Raw genomic sequence first — 22,012 nt, 5'->3', positions numbered from 1 at the left:
ATCTGGAAATACTGTGTGTGCACTTATCATCCTCTCAGTGAATGCCTCCAACTTTTGCCAGTGGTAAGGATTGAGGCTCCTTGATTACTGGTTGGCAGTGATGGGTCATCACACCTAGTATATTAGTGAGGACACATTGGCAGACATCCCTTTTGTATCACAGCTAAGCTTTCAAAATATGATGCATTAGTCAGTTCTAGAAGCAGCACCACAGGATGGGTAGTTAGTTCCTGTTATTATCCATTTATTTATGTTCCATGCATGACATTTCTGTCAGTTGAGTTCTCATGGCAAACAGCATAAACATTAGCAGTAATGTGCAGTAAATACAAGTTCTGTATGTCATAAATGTCATACATATACAGTGTGTGTGTCTATATATATATATATATCTATATATATATATATATATATATATATATATATATATATATATATATATATATACACATATATATATATGTTTATATACATATATGTGTGTGTTTATATACATATATATATATATATATATATATATATATATATACACACACATACACACACATACACACACACACACACACACACACACACACACACACACTATACATTTGTGCATCATACCATGCACTGATCAGCTTGTTTTTTGCTTTTGCACTAGGCCCCCCACGGCCTGCTTTTATGTTTAGCTCATGGTAGCCCTTGGTGATGGTTTCTGGCCAGCTCATATTTCTATAACATTACTTTGTATGCTTGAAGGAGGTTTATAGTCACAGAGTTCAGTTCCCCGACTTTGAACTAATTGATCAGTTTTCCTATTTGAAATCACTACCAGCTAAGTTTCTATTTGTATGCACTGGTAGGGATGTATGGTGTAGGTGGGCTTTTCTTCTTTGTGTGTATTTGTGTGACCATGGAGTTAGCATATATAACCAATGGGGTATGGAAAGTAGACACCAACAAATGGGAAGTGCAGGGACCTGTAGCCCTATGCAAAATGTATTTATTTATTTATTTATATTGTGAAACATGGGTATCAAGCTTTGATCAGCGTTTTCATCTGATTAAAGTTTCTGAATTTTTTTCCAGGGGAAAAAACAAAGCAGGAGATTCCTGTGGGCAGTTCACATCCTACACTAACTGTTGTACTTCAGTGACCTACTCTGACTCTTTGAGACCCCAATGCACAGTTTTTCACAGCAATATAAATATGATCACTATGTTGAATGTACACTAAATGAAAGTGTAATTATAAACATCACCTACAATTGTTTCATTATGCTTGTGAAAGCTGCATATTCTCGATGCATTCAAAACAAGTCTGCTGCTCAGTAGAGCATACGTCAGATAAATTAAGCTTGGAAAAATGTGTTTTCTATATGTAACTGAACAGGCTTTATCATGTTGTGCAAATCAAATCTGGTCAGGTAGGTGATGAACAAATTTTCTGAGGTATTTACAGTATATATTGAGGTATTTATATTTAGTTGTAAGATACTATTTTTCTTAAGTTATTATGCAAGAAAAAAATGTCATATAAACTAAAGGAACTTGAGTATGACTTCCCTCCAAAAGGTGACAAGCCTAAAATATTACTTATATAAAAATTTCATAATAAGCATAATCCAATTCTTGTCCATAATGACATCACATTGAATCGAGACCAGTATGACACAATGGCAAAACAGCAATAGTGATAAGTGATTTTCTGAGGCAGATTACTTTTATACAAGGTAATCCACCACGCTCTTCTGCATTATGATTAAAAATCCCCACCCATGGCGCAATGGATTTCATTATTACTAATAGGCAGCTGCACATTGCAAGTAGAAATGTTAAAATAATATTGACTCTTGTACCTCAAATGAGTTGGTTGATCTTTCTGCTCTCTATGCAGTCACTCGTTAAACAGCATAAAGAATTCCCAAAGTCAGACCACTGGTGTAAATGACTCAAGATTTTAGACACCCACAAATATCAAGTCACATTGTTCTATTTCTGTTTCAACTGGGTGTAGACATCCATTTTCTTTTTATTGCTTGGCTCCCAAATTTTTCTCTTTGCAAATAGTTTCAAGAGTTTTAAACTTTGGTCCCATGTCTTGTAGGGAATCTAGATTAAAGTTGCTCCGTTGTATACTGATGTCATCAAGAGAAAATTGCAGAGAGGGTTCACCTTCATATGCATAAATGCGTGCACTGCAGTTATCTACAACATCTGTCTCCATGTTGTACTGCTGAAGTCGCTGCAGAATAAAGATTGCAGTTATTATGAAATGCTATTTTTTTTACTTGTGTTATAAAGTTAATTAAAAAATAAAGCAAATACAATTTTTAAATCAGAAAAACAAAAACATAATCCTGCAACATACAGCATACTAGCCACTATGAATTAGCTTACCTATTAATATAATAAGAATACAACAATAAAACTAGACCTATAGAGACAGGAAACTTCATTTCGGCATATCACAAAGATAGTGTTGAAATTTACAAACAAAACCTTATAAAATCTCATTCTGTTTTGCATTTCTGAAAACTGCCTCAAACGTTGGTAGAATTCCTATTGTCTGTAACAGCTTTTATATCAGTGTTGTCAAACATTGTAAAAATGTTTCACTTTACTTCACCCAGTAAAATAATATTAAGCATTCTAAAGCAGAAAATTATTACCATCATGCACCTGTGCCTAAAATAAGCAACATTATTTAAATATATGAATCTATAATTCTGCAAGAACCTCACTGGCAAAATCATTGAGCCAGAGCTTATCAGCTGCTCTCAACCATCTGGAATTTAATCTCTTGCATATAACACAAACACATGTCTGAGTCAGGGCTCTTACACACCTCATATGTGATACAAAAAGATAATAACTTGGCGATGATGCATATGTAATCTTAAAATTAGTTTACAGGAATTCAGCAAAGAGAATTAAAAATAATTTCCTCATCTTTCTTCCAGTGAAATGCAACACCGTTATAGAGCTATTTTAAGTTGAAAGCTCCAGCCTTTACTATTTTCTAGACTAAACAAATATATTGTTAATGTGACACCCTGACCCTATGTACAAAATGGGAAAAGGGGGTTAACGTCAATGCTGATGACAACATAGGCATCTAATAACCTTACAGAGTTTATGACTAGGTTAGTTCTATAATTCAAATCTAGTTTCTGCATTAATTGCCAGGCTGAAAATAAATTACTCTCAGAACTTGATATATCTAAAATAGTTAATCTTTAGACCAAGTCAAATAATTATTACATCCAGCTGTAAAATAGGAATATTTATTATGAGCTGATCAACCTTGATATATCCTTATGAGTTCAAAAAAGACTGAAATGATTTTATTAATCTTAAAATGCATTCCAAGAACCTAGATTAAGTATAGGAAGCTAATGGATTTATCCAAAATAATTATTAATTTTGTAGCCTACCAATACCAGGTGTGTCTTTTGGCTTTTTCCCAGTTAAGGGGTCGCCACAACGGAACTCTGGTCCGCTAATGATTGGCAGTAGATTTTTACATGCCGAGTTGCCAGCTCTGACACACAACCTTCAACGAAGGTATGCCCATTTCACGCATATCTCCACACAGAAGACGCTCTAGCTGAGAATCTTACAAAGTGTGTTACTACTAGGTAGAAAAAAAAAGACTCAATACATACTCAGTTCCACAACTTTATGAAAAGTTAGACTTTTTTTAGCAAATATGAAGGTTTCTCTCCCACACAAATGAAAGCAGTACATTGCTTATCAGATACTGTTTGGAGAGTGGGGAAAATATATTCTTAATTAAGCAATACGGTCTAAAGAAATTATTCATGTTAATAATTTCTTCTAAAAACATTTTCATGGTAAGACTGTTTTGTAATACTGATACATATTTTCCCTGTTTGAAAATTATCCAATGAAAGGTATGCCAAATTAAAGAAAATGTAAACCTTAGAGAGATAAGACTTTCAAATTACAAATGAAGATCCATGTTTCCACAGAAAGTAGAAAGTAATTAGAGATAGCTGCTATTGATTTTTTTTTATTTAAGCTTACAATTACTAACCAAGCTCAAGTTTTAATTTTAATAAGCACTGAAGGTAATGTATATAATGCATCTTATGATACATAATAAAACAACAACGACAAAAGCAAAAGTATGACAGTGATTATTTTAAGGCTTATCTTACTTAAATATTATTAACTATATTTCCATTTCAAAAGAAGGTGCAGCATATAAATTAAAAACTGGGACCGCTCTGGACAACCGTATATACTTTAAACATAAATGAAAACAGACACTAGAAAGCCATTTACTAGCATCAAAGAAGATGAAGTGCTGTATAAAAAAGCACTGCCTCAGTGAATTTTGTAGGGAAGGTACATAACATAAGACTCTCCAGGGTGCGTATAGGACTGGATGCCAGTGATACAGCTGACAACATCATTCCACAAGGTATTGTAGGTATACCATAGGGCTACCAGCAGAAGGCCATGTCAAGGGAGTCACCCAGTGGGTGACCTTGCAAGATGTCTAGCATATTTCTCTACCTTTCATTTCCAGAATTAGGAAAAAAAGCAAAAACAATCAGGGACAAAGGCCCCAAATGAGGCATATGTTTTAAATACTGCTATTATTGATCAAGAAACTTGACAGATTAAGAGAGCTTCTACTGCCATACATTTTCTGAAATAAAGAAATATGTAGCTATAATGACTGTCATTATTTACTGACTATAATTCACCACTGTTTCTGAAAAAGTCACCAGTCTCAAGAGGCAGAGCAATATTTTAAGCCAAATCAGAGAAACCCTGAAAATCTGGGACACTCAAGGGGTATAACCCAGCTGACTTCTTTCAATGGAAACAGTATTCTCCTAAAAGTCAAACAAAGACTCAAATAATAATAAAAAAGAACATTTGAATACTCCTAATTACATATGATGACTAATGCAGTATGCTGGATGTCCAGCACTGGGTAGTAGATCAGTAAGGACATTGAAAGAAGAAATAAAAAATATAAAATAGTGACAAGTGCTATACAATCTGTTGCATCCATCCATCCTCAACTTCTTCTTCTCATTTTTGCACATGGGGTTGGGGTGTCACCTCAACAGTGACAATCATCTAGAGCCCAGATTCACATTGTTGCATAATTACATGTAAATGGAGATAAACAGCCTTACTTTTAACATGCCTTAGAGTAAAAGGGTAAAGGGGTAAAGGGGTAAAAGGGTAAAGGGGTAAAAGGGTAGAGTCATAAGTAGAAAAGGAAAGAAGGAGCTTCTCTTCCATGTGAGATAGATCTGCCGAGGCCAATACTGGGCTACAACACTGATGATGGCTTTCAGCTGTTTAGTTTTCTGCATGAACCTCATTAACAGAGAACATGTGAGGATTGCTTAGAAGAGTGTGGAGGACATTTCTGGAGTAGAACATACCTATGGATCCCCCAGTTGGAGTAATCATGAAGGAAAATGCTACACTTCACATTGTTTAGAGGTGAGTGGCACAGAGATCTTGCCCTAGCATGAGAACAGCAACCCACCAAAGGACAGAGGGACCACTGATGAGGCTTTTTATTTTGTACATTATGGTAGAAGATTAGCTTCCTCTCAAAAACTGGCTGGCTATAAGAAAGTTTTCTGACACAATGGACCATTCTCATACACTCATGCCCTCCCACAATAAGGAATATGATCAATTTGCTCCTTGTTTATCGATGTATGAAATTACTGTCTCTATAATTTTGGAGTGGATGGTAATCATGCCTATGGGAAGGAAGTCTGGGAATGCTGGATGAGTCAGAAGGACTGCCCTAACTTCCTCATTGTTGTTAAGTACTGCTGTCTCAGAAAAAATCTAGACACCATGAACGTTCTGCCACTGAAATACATCTCACCCCCTAGTTGATGAATCCACAATGATTGCTGCTGCCAGTGCTGGCAAAAGAAAAGGATCATCTATGGAAAAATTGAAAAGCAATATCTACCAATGAAAGTGTGCATTGCATGGCCTGGAAATCAAAATGTGATAGGACATATGATAGGAAATCTGAGATCACTGAATGTGGAGTCTACTTTAATGCCTTCATGCGTAATTTATCACGAGGTACCATGTGAATTTATGTTGCCATAAGCCGCAGCATTTTGACAGAAAGATGAATTTAAACTTTCTTAGAATGTATGATAATGGAAACCATTATCATAAACCCAGGGAAAAAAATCGCTGATCAATAAAAAAAAAAAAAAAAAAATCCAAAAAGAAATAAAGTGTGGGGCTTCACCCCCACACCCCCCAATGTGTTTGTGTGTGGGGGGGCAGTGGCCCCCACACACCCCTACTTAAATATACCAACTCCGAGATTGCACTACAGTGGAAAAAATGGCAAAGTCCCAAAAACAGCCCAGTGATTTTTTGCCCCTAGGAAAAAAATTGCTGTTCCATGCTTTCGGCATTTTGCCATTTTGTGTAATCACACTCGGCAAAACAGTGTTCGCTTAAATAATAGGAAACATATATATATATATATATATATATATATATATATATATGGGAGAGAAAGGGATAGAGAACACTGGGGAAGGCATAGCAAGTCTTTACAGGTCTGCACATTAACTGACAGAGGTGGCTTTTAATCCTGAATGCCAAAGTGATGGTCACACTACAGCAAGCTCTCATCTGAGTGATAGCAAACAAATGGGCATAGTCAGAGCTACAAGATAAGACAGTTTAAGAGGATGAGGATGCTGGGAAAAAGGCATTAAAACACAAAGAGTGAAAGCAAACTCAGCTATAAATAAATTATCCTTTATAAATTTTACCAGTGGAAGTTTATGATGCAACAAATGATATGCTTATGAAAGCAGACCAGGGTACTTTTGTCAATGTCCCAATTAAATCTACAGTAGTATTATTTCCTGCATTTGTGAGTAATACTCCTGTATTTACTGTCTGAGTACCTCTTTAATCCAGTTTAAGACCATGAGGGAGATAATGCCTAAACTGGCACTCATTGAGTGGAAGGAAGATAGCTATTTATTCTAAATGGAGTACCAGTCCATTACAGGATACACACACACACACAGCCACACGGACAAACCCACACTTTGGAGAAGTAAATCACAGCACCCAAAGAAAACGTACAGTAACGTACAATAATACTCTGATGGCACTCATATTCTGCACAGAAGGCATCCTAGCTGAAAAACAAACTGTTGAACCAGTTAAGTACTATGAGGCAGTACCACTATTGTGTTATATAACCATAAATATGCACAAGAAGTCAACAAAAAGCTTTACTGGAATCAAAAACTACAGAACACAAAGCACAAATCCACTAAGGAGTCCAAATCCATGTGCTCTACAGTAAAAAAAAAAAAACTTTATTAAAACAATAAGACGTGCTCTTCCATCCATCTACTTAAGAACTTATTCAGACAAAATTCATGAATTAAAATCCACTACGCAATCATTTGTAAACATCCTGTGATTACATGACTTAAGTAATTGTGCAAAGCACTATGGTATGATTATATACCAAAAGTGTGCTGAAAACTGAGTTGTTCACCAAACTGAGTTGTTCACCTTTTGCAACCTACTGTGTCTGTAAAGGGTTGCATCACTGAGCATTTAACTGCTTACGCTCATCATAAACATAATGACATAGTCAGAAATCTTCCATATTTGATTAAGGCCACTCAAGATTTTACTAATAAAATAAAAGATGGCAACATCGATACTGACTGTCTTCTTGTGACATGTGATGTTCAGGTGTTGCACACTTCAATTTCCCAGGAACAGGGTTTGACCATTTTAGAAATGATTTAGCTTATAACTTAAAAATAATAATATTAACAATATTGACTGAATAGACACTGACATTATTTCTACTGTTCTGGGTGTTATATTGAAGATTAGCTATGTTTATATTTGGTCGATGTTTTTATCAACAGATGACTAGGGTTGCCATGAGTGCTGTTAAAGCGCCTAATTTCATGTGGTAGAATAAGGTTGTTTCAGAAGGAGATTTCAAGTAGTTAATTGATTCTAATGCTACATACACTGAAGACCTGCTTTTGGTTTGGAAGGGGGGTGTTTGTACTCTGCATGACTTTCAGAAGGATATCAAGGGGTCCATCTATTTTTTCAAATTTTCTTTGAATTTACATAATTTTCCAACCAACCTTATTAATGTTCTTATTTAAAATAAGGACCATACTAAACTATTTATGATGATTTTAGGAAAATGATAAATAGGAGCATTTATCTCAATTTTAGAAATATGCACTCAGAGCCGGACAATGGTCAAATGGGGCACTAGGTGGGTTAAAGGGACAGCCCCTCCCCATAACCATTCCAGTGTCCCATTACTTAGCTGCCTCTTCCCAGTTGCCATAAGCACTGTTCAAACCTGTCAGCGTACACACTATTTTCTTTATTTTTACAATGCTTACAGAGTTTTGATTTAAAACCGTCATTTCATATTTTATAGCACAAACACTGACGGCTTTTTGCTAAAGAAATCAAAACAAAATAGTCTTGCATTGAAAACAGACTTAACATGAGCTACAGTCAACTTCTCTTCCCTTGAAACTCACATACTGAAAATACATCTGTCCAGTGGCAGATTATATATACATATATATCCACAGACATCCCCAAAACTTAACAATTATACCTATATTACTGACTACATCCTTTTCAGATGTCAGTGTCAAAAAATTAATAATAATGACCAAAGTTATATATTTCAAATTTGTCTCCCAAAAACACACAGTAGCCAAAGTACTCTGGCTTAATACCCCCCCCCCCACACACACACACACACAGATACACACAGACACACATACACACACTAGTCCTGTAAAGCCAGATTATTGATTCTTTAAAAATGACAAGATGACTTTCATCCACCAAGAGCTCTCCACCCCCACCAGCAGATGTAACCACTTTGTTGGCTGTGTGCATTCATTATGGTTTTGAGGAAATAAATTACATGTACTTTACTGATAGCTTTGCATGACCTACATGAAACTGTATAAAGCTCAGCATCATAATGTAATATCCAGCCGTGTGCTGTACATTTTAAATAAGAGTATTTATAATTGTGTAAGAACTATGCATGACCTGATAACATATACTCAGTCAATATACACAATATGTGGAGAAGTAAAAACCATCTGCATAATACTACACTAAAGAGAGCTATTACTAATGCAGAGGTTGGTACTAGCAAATAATATTGCATTTAAGTGCTTCATCTACAGATGCAGTGCCTACCGTCCTTGAAAAATAAATTGCCTGTGTTGCAATAAAACACAGTGTGCTGGTGACAATGCCATAACATTTCCTGAAGTAGATCAGCTATGCAATAGGAAATGTCTGAAATAACAGTTTCTTTGTTACTGGGTATGTAGTCCTGAAGCTCATTAAGGAGCCTTAGCACAAATTCCTAATCGCTCCAAAGCATTGTCTGGTTAACTTACTTGTTCAGTGAGGTAAATGAAGGTGGAAAGATTCAAATCCTGTACCCTTGCAAGAGTAAGTAGCTTATTAACAAGTCAGAGCTCTGGGGCACTGTGCTAACTGCCAGGCTAACAGCTCTGAGTTAAATGCAGAAATTCTTTATAATCTGATCTTACAGAAAAGACTGTACCACAGTGATATGCAACAATGGCTACATAAGGGATCTGACCATCACTAAATAAGGCAGACTATACGACATGACAAATGTAAAACCCTTTGCATTTGCTTGAGGGTCTAAAGAATGTACTGCAAAAATATATTAATAAATGCAACATTTACAACTTCAGACCTATTAATGAATTAACTCATTATTTAGTCCAATGAATGAAGCAAAACAATTACAGACAATACAAATGCTGTAGCAACGGCTTTTATTCAACAACCTGCAAATCATACACAGATCAAAAATATTACTTTATATAGCATACTATTATACTTTTTGCCAAAAGAAGAAGAAGAAGATACTTTTTAGGTAGGGGGTTACAGGCTTGCAGGAGACCTGCATCTCATTTCGACCTCCCTGTGTCAGAGTACCAGACTACTCTAAATCACTTAAAATGTTAACTGAACACCAGGTCTTGCGTGAATAGGTATTTTGTGTGCAGGATAAAACTGGGTTTGGTAGTTGGATGAAGGCTCTTACCCCCTGTACCTAAGGTACAAGGTCTGACTCTGGCAAGCCCCCTCCCCATGCGCGCACACACACACACACACACACACACACACACACACACACACACACACACACACTTTCTGAATGCAGTTTGAACCTGAAACCATTAGAACACCTGCCATTAATGCTGCATGGACTTTGAACCAATGCATATAACTCCAAATACCAAATGAACACCTATCATGCACAGACTCTGAACCAATATCTGCTATTTTTGCTGCACTCTGCCTTGAAATCTCACAATCTCTGCATCCATACTTGCTCCTGTTTCATTGATTGGTGGAAAGCAGGAAGCAGCAGGACACGAATGCGGGCAATGCAGGAAACTTATTTTTACTCAATGCAAAAGCATGAAGTCACTCAGCAAAGTAAGAACACTTTTTTTAACTTAATGTTCTTACCAGGACACCCCGCCCTAGGCAGCTGCCTAGATTGCCTAGTGCTGGATTCAGCCTTGTATGTGTCTTAAAGGATATATCAGAAAGAATACTGTTTAGAGGTAAATGTTGATGTATTCCCACCTGATCTCTGAGGACAGGCGTTTTTTGGAGTAAAGTCAACGAGTTTAAACTGAGGTTCCCTTCTACTGAAGAGGCATCCAAAGCACCCAAACAGGTCTTTACTGAGAAGTGTGGAAGGTTTTAACCCATTACATACTTTGGGATGCATCATCCTGTTAGCATTGAACATGCTGAGAGAGGTGACAAGTATGCCAGTGCTAACAGCATTACTTATTCTAAAGGTTGGAGTGTTATTAAAAACATACCCTAGGATTCAGAAAGGACTAAAGCATACATTTTATAACTGTCAGTAGCCATTTCCAATTCAGAGACAGGCCTACCAAATGATTCTACACATTTTGTTAAATCACCATGATGGGCTGTCACCCAGCATACAACACATGCTAATGAGGCATTTCAGGAGAATGGCATATGACAATGATTTGTGTGCTGTTCCCTAGAAATAACAGTGGTAAATGATTTATGAATCCAAATAATTCATAGAACCAGTCTGCTATGTAAATCCATCCCACTAGACATGTTAGTTTATCCATTACTTTAAAATGGATGGATCAAATTAAAGGAAGGTGTTGCAGAGTTTTGCAGAGAGGCAGTGTTAGGGATAATCATGTGTGTGTGTGTGTGTGTGTGTGTGTGTGTGTGGCAGCATGTGTACATACACACTGAGTTATGAGTGGTCTTAGCTGTGTGTGTGGAAGGGGGTCAGTGCAATGTCACTGAACTCCCTCAAACTAACATCCAAAGACTATTATACAGAGGAGAGGAACACTAGACAGCACAGACTGTTAATTAGTACACTAACACGCATTAAACGTTAATAGAGCAACATTATAATTGAGTGTGCAGCACATTTCAAGCAGGACAAAGTATGAAACATTATGTCTGACTGTAATGTCCATGAGGAGGGACAGATCAATAATAAAGCAAAGTCATGGAAATTCTGTAACATCGGGGCAATCGAGAGGTACAAAGTTGTGTCCTTCTGTGTGTGTGTGTGTGGGGGGGTGAATGACGGGGTACCCATGTCAACACAATGCATAGGCCACCGTCTGTGATTACCACGGCAAAGTGCTTCTTAGCACTCATAACTGATTGATTCTGAATCCTGGCGACTGACTCCCGCATCTCTACCATAATAAATAAAAATGAGGTGATAACTGCACTTTTTAAGAAAGGCAAGTATATAAAAGGTTATGCACATGTAGTCTAATGACACCGTTAGTGGTTTTAAACATAGGTATGACAGCACTTATGGTTTTTATTGTTTTAATAATGTTTACAGACAATATTAGCTAACTGGGCAACAGAGTGGATTTTATGTTTTGGTTAGTGCTTTCTTCTTCTTTACCCAGTTTCTCTGGTCATTCCATTTGCATGGAGTAAAAAAAATAAATACATAAATAAAAACAATGGAAAATGGAAAAAAGCGGTTTTACTTAACTGTGAAATGTTACCATACTCATGCAAAATAAGGTTAAATAAAACACAGAAACTACTATGACCCCGGATGATTTGACCCTGGAAGATTTGACCCCAATGCAATTAGATAGATTTTCATAGTTAAATTCACATTTATTGTCTATGAGAATATTTACTGAACAGTTTGATCCTGGACTATTTGACCCCAATTAAACTTAATAAAAGTATTTTACTACTTAATATTTTACTCAGGAATTTTACATAGCAATTTAATACATTATTTAACATTTTAGTATGTAAATGTTCATTTATTTAACATATTATTTAACATGTAAATATTAATTTAATTCATTACAGTTTTTAATGTTTACAATAAAATCAATTTTGGAATTTTAATTAGGAAAATAACATATTATTTATTATTTTTAGTTAGTCCATTAAGAAATTGTGAGTAGCTCCACATAGGTATTCTAAATTTGTGTGACTGGAACAACATAATCTATGCACAAGCGTTTTGTAACTTTTTGAGTTCAAATTGACTTGCCTCATTCATTTTATTATTGCTATTTTAATAGGAACCAGCAGGTGGCATTAGTTACATTTTAGTGTGCTGTGATGACACTGCGATTTCCATTTATGCTTCATGGTTTGCATCTTATAATAGTAGCACAAGGAGGAGCTCAAGACTTAATGCTGGCAATACATTCTCTGTGTAAAATCAGTTCACGCAGGTATTTTAGCAATATTTCATGCTGGCAATGCATTTTTTGTTTATGGCTCTTATTTTTTTATTTAATCTCGGACTGCCATGTACTACTGTCAGTTCCAGTATTGAATCTAGTGGATTTTAATGTTTACATAGTGTATATGAAGTTTTTAATGGTGGTTTTATTCTGTAGATGTTGTTCTTGATTTTATACTGTGCTAATCTTAGATCCATATATTTCAAGTTTTACAGATATAGTTTCAGAATCTGTTAAAACTGGGATTGATTCAGCCGTGGTGAAAACACTCTATACCAAGAAAGAAAGTAGTAGTGATGAATTTGACTACATTAACGGCATTATAAAACAAAAGCAAGATATGTTCCTGTGCCTGCTGCTTATTCTTCCTCCAACATTACAAAGACCTGCCACAGATCAATGGGCAAACCTCCAAATTGCCCACAAGTGTGTAATATACACAAGTTATTAAGTCACTGTGTGTGTGTGTGTGTGTGTGTGTGGGGGGGGGGTCCAAGTGTGTTGTGCGTGTATATAAGTGCACATGTAGTGTGTGTGTGTGTGTGTGTTTTTATTTGTGTGGGAGCAGTGGAGTTGTGAGTATGCCATGAGTGTGATTAAGTGGAGGGTGCATTTAGTTTATTGTTTTGTGTGTGTGTGTGTGTGTGTGTGTGTGTGTGTGTGTGTGTGTGTGTGTGTGTGTAGGTCCAAGTGTGTTGTGCGTGTATATAAGTGCACATGTAGTGTGTGTGTGTGTGTGTGTGTGTGTGTGTGTGTGTGTGTGTGTGTGTGTGTGTGTGTGTGTTTATTTGTGTGGGAGCAGTGGGGTTGTGAGTATGCCATGAGTGTGATTAAGTGGAGGGTGCATTTGGTTTATTGTTGTGTGTGTGTGTGTGTGTGTGTGTGTGTGTGTGTGTGTGTGTGTGTGTGTGTGTGTGTGTGTGTGTGTGTGTGTGTGTGTGTGTGTGTTTGTGTGCGCGCATGGTGGGAGTTTCCCTGTCTCTGACCTCAACTAAACTAATGAGAATGGCTATTATACTGGGGGTGGTGATCACGAGATACGAGGGATTATTAGTACTCTAAGGTACACAAAATGTTAATTGAGCAACACTGTCCTTCAGCCCATAGCACAATCCACAACCGCATGAATTACAGAAGGAGGCACTTCTGGGCACATTTTGGGTGTTAAGGAGAGCACTATTGGATAACATGAAAGACTGAAACAATACTAATTTCATGAACACTAATTGTGCCCTAACTTAGGAATTGGGTTCATTCCTATCATGGTATTTGAAACCCAAAAGAAATTAACCCACGGAGGAAGTATGAAACACTAATGTCAGCCATTATTAACTGACTGTAATGGCTGTGAGGATGGATAGGGCAGTTATAAGAGGCAAAGTCATGGATGTTCTGTAACATCATGGACAGTTCAAAGGTACAGACAGGAATGTGTGTGGGTGTATGATTGTATCTCTGTGGGGCAGAGGGCTCCATATCTCTGGCCTCCCATAAATTAATGAGGAAAGGTCGTTGCACTGGGAGGGAAGACTAGATGCCAGGAACTGTTAGTTTGCACTATAAGGCACATACAATTTTAGTAGTGCAACTGTGTCTTTTGGTTTTGGCACAAAGCAAATTCGAAACCTCTATGAACTACAGAAGGAGGCATACTGCACACATTCCAATTGCTGAGAAGAACACTTTTAGCTAACATCAAAGACTAAAACAATATGAATGTTGTGAACTCTAATTGCAAACTGTAATGTTTGTGAGGATGGATAAGGCAATATATATGAGGCAAGTTCATAGATGTTCTGTAACATCAGGGGAAGTTGAAAGGTACAGGCAGGGATGCATCATTTTGTGTGTGTGTGTGTGTGTGTGTCTTGTCTCTGCATGAGTTTGTCTTTTGTCCGTCGGTGTCTGATATTGTTTTAAATTTCTCCAAGTCTTTTGGGTTTCTAATACCATGATGGGAATGGATCCCATTCCTATGTCAAAATATGATTAAAATTCATGAAATTAGCATTGTTTCAATATTTGATGTTAGCCAGAAGTGCTCTTCACAGCACCAGCAATGTGCTCAGTAATGACTCCTTCTGCATTTTGTATGGAGTTACATGTATTGGTAACATATCTAAGTATCACTGTAACACTGTAAATTGTTTTTTATAAGACCCATTACTCCTACTACTACTGGAAATGTCTGGGTATCTTTCTTCCACACTGCCCTCATTTCTGCATGCAAATCTCGATATTTTATAACTGTCTCTTTCTACGTAAGACACTGTAGTCACTGGGTGTAGCAATTTCAGTGATAAATACTTCTGTCTTCTTTTCATGGGCTACTATATCTGATTTCCTTGCGTCTTTTTTTTCAGCTGTTGATAATGGATGATCCCATATGGTATAAACTTAATCAATTTCTAGGATGCGTTCTGGCTCGTTTCCAGCATTTCTCAGCTACTTCAATATTATAATGTTTGCCCAATCCCCAATACAACAGTCTTGCCACATTATTATGTCTTCCAGTATACAGTCCTTCTGCCAGTAGTATGTCACAACTAGTAATAAGATGCATGACTGTTTTCAATTCTGTTTTACAAAACCTACATTTGCCTGTTTCTTCCACATGCTCAATGGACTTTGTAAACCAACGTGTATGCAGCCCACTATCTTGGGTCACCAATATTAACCTATTAAATTCTTCTCCCCTCAACTATTCCTGCATTTGATCCTGATCAACATGATAATGTTCCAAGAGGTCTATACTTGCAGCTGTATTTATGCATTTTCCACATTTCTTGCCTTCTCATCTGATCCTTCACCTTAAATTCTTTCTTTTGTTTTTTGGCACATTCAGCGGGTGCCTGATTTTTATATATTTCTGATGTGGTTTCCATTCCTGCTTCACACTGATATCCTTCTGCTAAACTAAGAAGGGAAGTCATCTTAGACTATTTCTCCTTACGTTTCAAAACTTTCATTATGTTTGGGTCTTGTGAAGTCAGCGGATATGCATGCAGTCCCATGATTGCAGATCTAGACATGTAAGCAATTTCAGGGAGACCCATACCTCCTTCAGAATGGGGAATACAGAATCTTGCAATGCACTGATTTTTATAAATCATATGATGCGCTTCAAGCAACCTTCTTGTTTTCCTGTCCAACCTACCCAACACCTTTTGGGGCCAGTCAATCACTCCAAAACTGTAAGTTAGCACAGGAAGAATTAGTTTATAGGCTGGACTTTGTTCCTAGATATCAATGCTGTCTTCAGTATTAATTTTAGTCTTATAAAATATTCCTTACTAAGTTTTATTTAAATTTGTTCATATTTTATTGTTGATCCTTCATCAGGTCCCAAATATGTATACACCCTCTCTTGCTCAAGTTCTTTTATATCACATTCCTGTCCCAAAATGATGTTTTCTTGGTGGTGCAGCTTTCCTGCTTTAAAGGTTGCTTTTGCACATTTATCAAGACCAAATGACATTCTTATACCATCTGCAAAAGTTTTGACCACTTACAGTTGTGATTTCAGTTCCTCGTCTGGTAAACTATACAGTTTTAAATCATCTACAAAAAGAAGATGAGAAGTCTTTATACTTTGTTTTTCTCTGGAAGCCAAATTGTAGCCATGATCTAATCTATTAAGTAGACAGCTTAATGGGTTAAGCACAAGACAAAAGAACAGCGATGACAGAGTCACCCTGGAATATTCCCCTTTGAATTTTTATCCCTGGAATAACAATTTACCCTTTATCATGGTCTATTTGGAAAACTGCCACTATTTCATGCTCGCAGTAATGTAATCAATCAGTTTAGGGTGTATCTTATATATCTTTAAGCACTCTTTTATCCATGAATGTGGGATACCATCAAATGCTTTTTTGTAGTCTATCCATGCCTTTTTACAGTTTCCACTGTGATTTTATTTAACAGCAAATGATCCTTTGTTCCATATGACTTTCTTTTTGTATTGCCATAATTAAGTTTTCTTCTAAATGAATGTTAACTGTGCATTTTCAATGAATTTTGAGTTTCAAGGGAAGAGAAGTTTACTGTTGCTCATGCTAAGTCTGTTTTCAATGTGTAACTGTTTTGTTTAGCAAATGGTCACAATCAATGTTTGTGCTATGAATTTTAAAAGCAGTGTTAATAACACAATAGGTAGATACTTGCCTTTGGTGCAGGATGCTGTGGGTTCTACTTTCATACTTTGTACATGGAGTGCTGATAATGCAGTGCCTTCTCTAAGGGGGGATGGAGTGCTGCACTCCTGAATGTGTCCTCCTTTGGATGAGATGCCTAGTTAACTGTGAACCTGCTGCCAGTTTGGCAGACATTCCTTATTGCAATATTACCAGTTTACCATTTTTTTTATGTAATATAAGAAGTTTATTTTTCAAGGGCAGCAGGTAGTGAATTTGTACATTGAACATTGAAATGTAAAGTTGTTTGCCGGCAGCAGCAACTTCTTCATTAGTTATAGATCTCTTTAATGTGGAATTATTCAGATGACTTTTTACTTCTGCAGAGATTATGCATATTGACTGATACTGGTGGACTGTAGTGACAGAATTTTGACTGGCCTCTTGTGGCTGAAATGTTCTGTAATGAGTAGTTTTGCCCATATTGGTTCACACATTTTGTTTCTTTGCTTGCTGGAAAATGTTCAAACCTACACATTTAAAGCCTACTGTAACAAGTGGTGCTGTATTACATAAGGTTGTTGTGTGGGGGCCCGGATCCATTACACTGCCTAGGGCCCTTCTTGACCATGTTCCAGCTCTGATTCCAGGTTAAAGTATGGAAACCACTTTCGTATCCTACTACTTCTTCCAGATTTGATTATGAATGTGAACTTGATAAAGGATGAAAGAAGAAATAATGAATTCTTTCACTACATTAATGTTGTTATAAAGCCAAAAGCAAGGTCTCTCCCTGTTCCACCTGCTTATTCTCATCCCACATCACAAAGACATGCCACAGATGACTGGGCAATCTTAAAAAATTGCCCACAGGTGTGCATCACGTACAAGTTATTAAGTCTATGTGTGTGTACATCTGCTTGTGTGTATCTGTATGTTTGTGTGTCAAACGAATTCACATGTGTATGCATGTTCAGTATGTGTGTGTGTGCGAATCCCTGTGTGTGTTTGCCTCGGTGGTCACAGTAGGTGTGTTGCAAAATGGGGACAATAAGTGTGCGCATGTGTGTGTGTATGTGAGTGTGCTGTGAATGTGATCAGGTGAGGATGTACATATCTCTGACCTCCCCTATACAAATGAGGAAGAGATGCTGTACTGGAGAGGCAGTCAATAGCACAGACTGTTAGTACTCTAGGGAACATTAAAAGTGAATAGACCAACATGTTTTTTTAGCTCACATGAGATTCATAAGAAAAAGAAGTGTGAAACACTTAATGTCTTGCATTATTATCTCACTATTACGGCCATGAGGATGGATGACTGTAAACTGATTACTCTGCATTTTACTTTAACCCGAGGGTGGGAAGTTCACTGTTCGTTTGACCTGCAGGTGGGATGATTGCTGTACTAGAATGTACTGCTAAATATCCCCTCACTATTCTCTTCACTGTCACTTAGTCACCGAGTTTGCACACAATGCAGGTAAGTGTCATATGTTATTACATTTAGATTTGTTCTAAGGCTGTGTAGACCAGTCAATACACCTTCATAGTGTCTTGTATTTGTATCAATTTCAGTGCAATCATATAAGCTTCATGCATGTTGCGTCTGTGCCCTTTAATAAGTACTGCTGCTTTGACATACATACATACATACATATATATATATATATATATATATATATATATATATATATATATATATATATATATATATATATATATATATATATATACAAGTTCATAACAATTCCCTGGATATTTCTTCCCACAATATTTACTTCCCTGGACCCCTGTCTAGCAGGGTGACTGACGTGATCCCTGGGGTGAATTTCCTATCTCCCATCCAATTGTCAAGATTCCTTTCGAAAAGGGCCAAGGAGGCACTCTGCTTGACATGTATGGGCAGTCTATTCCAGAGTATGGGGAGTCTATGAGTCAGGAACTTATCACTCCAACATGCATATATAAAGAAAACACTTTTTTTTGATACACTGGTTAATCCCAGGAATGTTACTAAGTGATGGTTTTACATTGTGTTTATCAGTTTAGTGTTGTGTTATGATAACTTGTCCTTTACAGCTCTATATATACACTTGTATTACTGTGGTTCTCTATCAGTATATCTCCTGCTAACTTACTTAGCTTGCATTCATAAACTTTTTGCCATCTGTCTATTCTTATACTTTCTCCAGTATTCTCTTGCTCTGACTTACTGTGGTCCTTCCTCCATCTTTTTTATAATAAGTATTAACTTTATTGCCTCAATATAATATGACAGTTTAGTAGGGTTTTTCTCTTGTCTTACCTTCCAGAGCCTCCAGTCACTATATTCAAACCAGATACTGCTTAATCTCTGCCACAAGTGCTAACTCCCAATTTTTTCCTGAGAATTTTGTATTTGTACAATGTAATTAAATTCAACTTAAAGAACCTTGCTGTATATTAACATCAGCTAATCAAATACCTGCCTGACTGTGCAGAAAATATTTTTTTTATATTTCCCCAACAGAGTTGTCTTTGCTCTCTAAAGACCACTTTACTAAGTTGGCCACTGTCCTTTCTCTTGACCAATAGATTACACTGTATATGCTAATTACCTAGTCTCCCTGGCTAATGGGTTTCATCATTCAGGAAATTAAAGAAAAGCTGTTCTACTCAGTACCTCTCTGCTAATTGCTTTCTGTTGCCTATAAACTAATTATACTTTGACCTGAGGGTGGAAATTAAAGAAGACAAAAAAAAACTATATTATAGTAGCTTTCATTATAACAATAAACACAAACTTAAAAAATTGCCGACAGCCATTAAAGAAATCTTGCATCCCTGGCATAAATTCATCCCTAACCCTGTTCCAATAAATCATTTGAAGCCATAATACAATTCTACTCTTACTTCATCAATAGTATAGCATCTGTAACCACAGATTCCCCAACTTTTAATCCTAATTCCACCCAACCTTCTTATCACCACATCCACTTTCATCTTCAAACCTGTGCCCACATCCTATACAGAACTACTCTCGAACAAACTCAAACCACGCTCTACTTCAACTGATGACCTCCCAAGTGAATATCTGAAAATAGCAGCCAATAACATTGCCTACCCTTCCTCAATCCTTATAAATGGGTCAGTCAAGGAATTCCACACTCTCTCTCGCTCCCTCTAGAAAAAGTCACACATTATCCCTCTGCACAAAGGAGAAAATTCAACACAAATTTACACCTGCAGCAATCTTAATCTCCATCTCCAAAATACTTGAAAAATATATTCAAAAACAATTGTTAAACTATCTCCTGCAGGGTAGAACTGTGTCCTACACACAACATGGCTTCCATCCTTCCTATGGCACAAACACTGCACTTCTAATATGTATAGATACTGTTAATAAAGCTAGAGATAATAGAAAACTAGCCTCCTCCTTATTTCTGGACTTGTCTAAAGCCCTCAACACAGTTTATCACAGCAAACTTCTATTTCAAATGGCATTAGGTCTCTTTCAGATCACCCTTCTATGTTTCAAAAGCTACCTATCCAATAGGTATCAGTCAGTAAAATTGCACTCCACCCTCTCGACATACTTCCCAGTCACCATCAGTGTATCACAAGGTTCTACCTTGGTCCCCTCCTCTTTAACATTTGAACCAACTCCCTCTGCATATCCATACAACAGGCCTCCCTAATACAGTATGCAGATGACTCCACATTCACTTGCAGATCTGACAACGTGGCACGGGTCTATGTTTAATCATGAAAAAGCATGTTCGTCAAATGGCTGTTCATCCAACACTAAACATCGAACCTTCTTTTAATCAAAAGGGCAAATCATAGTAAAACTTTACATCAAATGATGATAGTTGGCCAACATCAAGGAAGTGGAATGGAAAATATACTTACCGGTACCTTAGCTATAAGAAAATCTTCCCTTTCCCCACTGTAGTGTGATCTTGGAGTTGGATGCAGCCCCCCCCCCACACACACACACAAGAGGAGGATTTGGTGAACCTTCAGGCACTATAAAAATCAAAACCTGAGCAATGCTTTAACAAAGTTGCTAAATTTATGGTAAATACCCCTTTCAGAACCCTTGACTGTACAGCAATAAAAAGCCTAAATTGGTAGAGCTACAATCAAATAACATATACACAGCTACTTAACACCTATAAAATTATCCAGAATCCATCTACTTGTCAAGCACTAACATTCTACACAACTATTTTCCTAGTCGGTCATTACAATCGAAAACTTCTGTCTCTGCACAAACCTATCAAATCTACTGGCAATTGTCTGTACTCATAGCATGTTGTTTAGACCTGCAACTCCTTATCTCTTTCGATCAAGTCAAGACCCTCCCTCCCGTCCTTCAGAACCACTCTGAAAGACTTCCAAGCAGAAATCTGGCTCTGGTTTTGCTCAAAGCCAGGATGAACTATATCCGTAGATGTAGACATATACCTATCCATAACGTACATCTCCTTATTCTTCCTTCATCTATCACTTGCTTACTTCTATCAATTTCTGTCCCCTGGCTTTCTCTCTAAGTATACTACAAGCCTGCTTTTCTTTCACTTCATATTGCAATTCCTGTCTGTATTATACTAACTTACCTTTAATTTCTCTATTAATGGGGTAAAATTTCTCTAACTGTTAAATCTTTGTCATATGACTTATCTACTCTTAACCAATGTTTTCATATTATGTCTAATTTGGTATAATTATTTAAACTGGAGTTGTTTTTTGCATTATTTTTAAAGACTGTAAAATTATAGTTCTTAAAATGCCTTGTAATACTTTGGAGCTTTATCCCCAGCCACTGCTGAAAATGGGTTCCTTCCCAGTCGGTCTTTCCCAGTAATCAAATGTCAATAAATAAATAAATATTGTGTAACATCAAGTGTAGTCAAAAGGTACAGGGATTTGTCTGTGTGTGTGTGTGTGTGTGTGTGTGTGTGTGTGTGTGTGTGTGTGTGTGTGTGTGCGTGTGTGCATGTGTGTGTGCATGCGCATGTGTGTGTG

The 22,012-nt window shown here is 36.9% G+C and overlaps 1 protein-coding gene across 2 annotated transcripts in view; it reads right to left on the bottom strand.

Moving 5' to 3' along the window:
- Positions 1-575: 575 nt before the first annotated feature.
- LOC122817093 (cadherin-like protein 26) overlaps positions 576-22,012 on the bottom strand; it is a 630,240-nt gene continuing 608,803 nt past the window's right edge. For both annotated transcript variants that reach the window (XM_044090256.1, XM_044090257.1), the window contains exon 18: positions 576-2,227. In XM_044090256.1, the coding sequence (XP_043946191.1) occupies positions 2,015-2,227 (213 nt within the window). In that variant the 3' untranslated portion in view covers positions 576-2,014. The remainder of the gene's footprint in view (positions 2,228-22,012) is intronic.

This window comes from Protopterus annectens, chromosome 12.part0 (genome assembly GCF_019279795.1).
Source record: "Protopterus annectens isolate FY-2018-M chromosome 12.part0, PAN1.0, whole genome shotgun sequence".
NCBI classification, from domain to species: domain Eukaryota; kingdom Metazoa; phylum Chordata; order Ceratodontiformes; family Protopteridae; genus Protopterus; species Protopterus annectens.
Note: the sequence above shows the minus strand (reverse complement) of the source record. Positions and strands in the feature narration are given on the sequence as shown.